The 4,315-nt window shown below is 47.2% G+C and overlaps 1 protein-coding gene across 2 annotated transcripts in view; it reads right to left on the bottom strand.

The window, feature by feature from the left end:
- The window catches only part of gpm6bb (glycoprotein M6Bb), a 32,768-nt gene extending 29,040 nt beyond the window's left edge, over positions 1-3,728 (bottom strand). For both annotated transcript variants that reach the window (XM_072686697.1, XM_072686698.1), the window contains exon 1: positions 3,666-3,728. In XM_072686697.1, coding sequence (XP_072542798.1) covers positions 3,666-3,669 — 4 coding nt within the window. In that variant the 5' untranslated portion in view covers positions 3,670-3,728. The remainder of the gene's footprint in view (positions 1-3,665) is intronic.
- Between the last annotated feature and the right edge of the window lie 587 nt (positions 3,729-4,315).

The following is a 4,315-nucleotide window of genomic DNA, read 5'->3' as shown; positions in this document are numbered from 1 at the left end:
TACACACCTCTAAACAAAACATTAGGATTAAACTTCACCACACCAGCGTGGACGCACAGCTTAAGTCATTTCTAGGTGGTTGCTAGGGCGTTGCTAGGCAGTTATTATGCTAGCCCAGGTGGTTTCTAGGGTTTTATTTAATGTCTGCTGCTTAATGGATGTAGTTGCTAGGGTGCAGGGTTGATAAGTTGATGTAGTTTCCAAAGGGTCATTATTTGATAGCTAGGATGTTGCTAGATGGTTGCTATGGAATCCCATGCAGTTGCTAGGTGGTTGCTGTAGTAGTAGTTGCTGTGTCGTGGTAGTTGCTCGGGTTTTGCGTACTGGTTGTTACGTAGTTGCCAAAGGGATGTTAGTTGGTAGCTAGAATGTTAGTAGATGGTTGCTATGGTACAGAGACTTTATTCAATTAAACTATTTAAGAAGGAAAATGAGAAAAAAAAAACTGAATAATAAATAAATGTATAAAACATGAGTGAGCTCAGTTCAGACCGGTCCTCTGCTCTGGCGGTTGCTGTGTACAGTCTCTCAGTCTATCGGACCCGGTCGGTGTCCTAGAGGTTCTGACTGTACTCATAGAAACACTCTGTGAAGAGCATCACCACACAATTTACTCCAGTTATAATAACATGTAATTAATGAAGTCTTCAGAGTAATCCTGCCCATCTTGGATGAGCCCTGGTCAGCCTCTGACATCACAGATAATCCAGTTACAGAGCTGAACTGATCCCAGATCAGGACTCTGGGAGGGCTCACAGGCATTTTAGCACAGCCATATGTTCCAGAGGCTACATCGAACTTGAATAATAATAATAAAAACAACAACAACACATATTATTCATAGAAAAACTTTCATAAGCACACCCCCATCCTCGCCTCACACTTTGCATGCTTACATTCTTAAATCTATACGTTTCTACACAATCTATCTGTATATTTTCAATCTTTCCCCATAAATTCTATTTTATATTGTTTAATTTAGTGATTCATTAGATTTATTGTACTGTATTTTTGATCTTGTATCATATTTTTTATTTGAGCGGTCAGTCACCAAAGTATTTCACTGCTGCTGTACTGTGCATGATGTTCAGTGAGGCATACAGTGAGTGCCAATAGCGGCCCCTTGTGGAGAATCTTTGGCCTGCTACGTGAGTGAGAGTCGTAAAGTAAATTATTGTATTGTTTCTGAAATAAAACGACTGTCCTTTCATGCTGATAAATTACCCTTTAGTTTTTCAGACCTGGCTAGTGCGCCTCCTAGTGGTTGAAAATTCAGTTCCGCTGCGTCTGTAACTCCGCCCCCATTAATGACCACCCCGCCTCCACACATTTATTATTTTCCCATGTGCTGACAGGTGAAGACCCGCAGATACTAGGGGTGAATCTACTGCATTCAGCCTTTCAGATCAACTCACCCAACACACAGCGTCCACTCAGTACCCAAACACACTGAAGGTCTCTCTGATAAGCTAAAGGCCTTCAAACAAAGTCCAGTATCCCTCCACAACCCCCACCAAACACCAGCCCTCCCCCTCGACTGGCCTTGCCACTGGACAAAAAAGTACCACAATATCCACCCCCCCAAAAATCTATACACAGGCCAGTCATTCACCAGCGTCCAAACAGCTGCAGAACCAGCCGCTATAGTAAAGGTTAGCGCTGAGCTGTGTCCCAACCATAGAGCTGACCAGTATCCTCCCAGTACAGCCACAGCATTCAGACCACCCTCAGATTCACACTGCAGGCCTTCTCAGGACAGTTCTCCACCACAACAGCCTTCAGAGACGCCCCGACGGAGGAGCACAAAGCTGTACAGCGATCCGCTCGGGCCAGCGTTCAACAGCACTCACTGGCGGTCGGACTTGCACGGCCCCTTTCATGGAAAACTGAATTTCCCTTGTTTTCCTAGTTTAGAACCCCCCCCCAATTCATTTATGAAACCTACGCTGCAGGAACTGCCCCTCTAACCTCTGCCAGGGCGCCACATCCAACGCTTTTGCTCATATCTGCCCCTTCATGAGGCACAGTGCATGCCAGCCAATCAAAACAGTGCTCACTTAGGTACAAACAGAGGTCGCGTAAAACCTCAGCGCAGCTGTTTATGGTTCAAACTCTCCTTAACAGAACTTGTTCACCAAAAAGGGTTCTAGATAGTACTGAAAAAGGTTCTCTGACTTATGGAACAATAGCATAATCCTTTTCAGTGCTACCTAGAAACCATCTACCGGAGGTTCTCCTGGTATCTGAAGAACCATGTATGTGTTCAAAAGGTTGTCTACAGAACTTGACTGAAGAACCCTTGGAGAACCCTTTTAAGTACATTAAGTAAAGTATTTTAACGTGTTACTTGAGTATTTGAGCTTGAGTAGAAATACAGGTGTAATTGTAGTAAAGTAGTATTTGACCAGGAGTATTTTAGCCACTTTTACTCAAGTACAGGAGTGAGAGTGCGTGGCCCGCCTCGGCGCACTGGGAGTAAAACTGGGCCAGAAGATGAGGAGGAAAGAGACCGGACAGCGAGAGAGGGAGGCGGGAGGGCGGATGAAGGGGACCTCCTAAACCCGTCTTTAAGAGGTGGTGAGTGTCAGTGGCACAACGCCTCCGCCTGTCCCACAGGCCTGTGAAGCAGATGGCCCAATGCCTGATTAACCACGTTCCTGGAGCCTTTTCCACAAAATAACAACAACTTTCCGTTGGAATTAAGAGCTATCGCTACAGCCTAAACCCAGAGTAATCCCCAGTGCCATGCAGAGCCTGCTGGGAGAAGATAATAGAGATGACAACACCGGACAGCGTCTTCACAAGCATGACCAGGCCTCAGCAGCCGGGAGACAGCCGGAAAGAAGCACAAGGATGTCTTCAGGAGTTCACACACACACACACACACACACCGAGAACTTCCAGCAGGGCAGGCCACAGCAGCACTGGAGCTGAGGCGCCTCTACAAGCTGAAGCTCAGGGTGGCTAAACACAACCCCCACGCTCCCAACCTGTGCTGAGCCGGGGCCCAGACAATCCCTTTAGTTTGATCCCTAATCACCTTCCCGGAGTTTGTTGGGTCAGCCAGGCCCTGGAGCAGGTAGGAGGCTGCAGTTGTCTGCTTCTTATTCCAACTTCTCCATTCCACCTTAAATGCTGCAGAGGTTACACCCTGTGGGTCTGAAGTTGGCTTCTTATTCCAACTTGTCCTCCATTCCACCTTAAATCTTAAGAGGTGCAGCAACAGGAACAGTATATGAAGCTGGAACTGACCTGAAGCTCACTTCCATCTTTTCCATTCCACCTTAAATGGAGCAACAGTTAAACCCACTTCTTTTTCCCCTCAACTTTCAGTTCCACCTTAAATGGTGCAACAGTTGGTTCTTCCAGCTTCTCCGCGCCACCTTAAGTGATGCACAGGTTATCTCAGATGAAGCCAAGTTTCCTTTTTGTTCATTTCTTTCCGTTCCACCTTAAATGCTGCAGCAGTTGCTCTCTATGGAGCTGAGCGCCTGACTGTGACTCCGGTCCCATTTAAGGTGGAACGGAAAGTCCACTTCAGCGCCAGAACCAGAACCCCAGAACCCCAGAACCGCTTTCTAGCAACACAGACCACCCCGTGTGGGGGCGCCTGAACTCTAAAGGTTCCCCCCGTTCCCCAGGTTCCCCAGGTTCTAGGTACATACCCATCTCTCTGCTCTCCCAGATCTCAGCTCTTCAGTCAGTGCGAGCTCAGCTGCGCGCGGATGTGGCGCATGGGAATAGAGAGCGAACGCTGCACTTCGACAAACCCCGCCCACTGCGCTGCGATTGGCTGTGAATAGCCCGCCTCTCGGCTATGATTGGCTATGTACGTCCTACTCTCCTGCACTACCACTACTGCTACTACTACTACTACTATTATTATTATTTCTAATATTTAATCTTATATGAATTAACCTATATTTAAATCAGAACCTCCCCCAGTCAGAGCTGTTCTACAGTGGAGGTTCTAGATAAGCTCCCCAGTCAGAGCTGTGGTTCTACAGTGGAGGTTCTAGATAACCTCCCCAGTCAGAGCTGTTCTACAGCGGAGGTTCTAGATAAGCTCCCCAGTCAGAGCTGTGGTTCTACAGTGGAGGTTCTAGATAAGCTCATCCAGTCAGAGCTGTTCTACAGTGGAGGTTCTAGATAACCTATCCCAGTCAGAGTTGTGGTTCTACAGTGGAGGTTCTAGATAAGATCCCCCAATCAGAGCTGGAGTTCTACAGTGGAGGTTCTAGATAACCTCCCCCAGTCAGAGCTGTGGTTCTACAGTGGAGGTGAAGGGAAGCAGACGTCTGAAGCTCTAATAAAA

Source organism: Salminus brasiliensis, chromosome 8 (genome assembly GCF_030463535.1).
Source record: "Salminus brasiliensis chromosome 8, fSalBra1.hap2, whole genome shotgun sequence".
Lineage (NCBI taxonomy): Eukaryota > Metazoa > Chordata > Actinopteri > Characiformes > Bryconidae > Salminus > Salminus brasiliensis.
The sequence above is the reverse complement of the archived record's forward strand: the minus strand, read 5'-3'. Positions and strand labels throughout refer to the sequence as shown.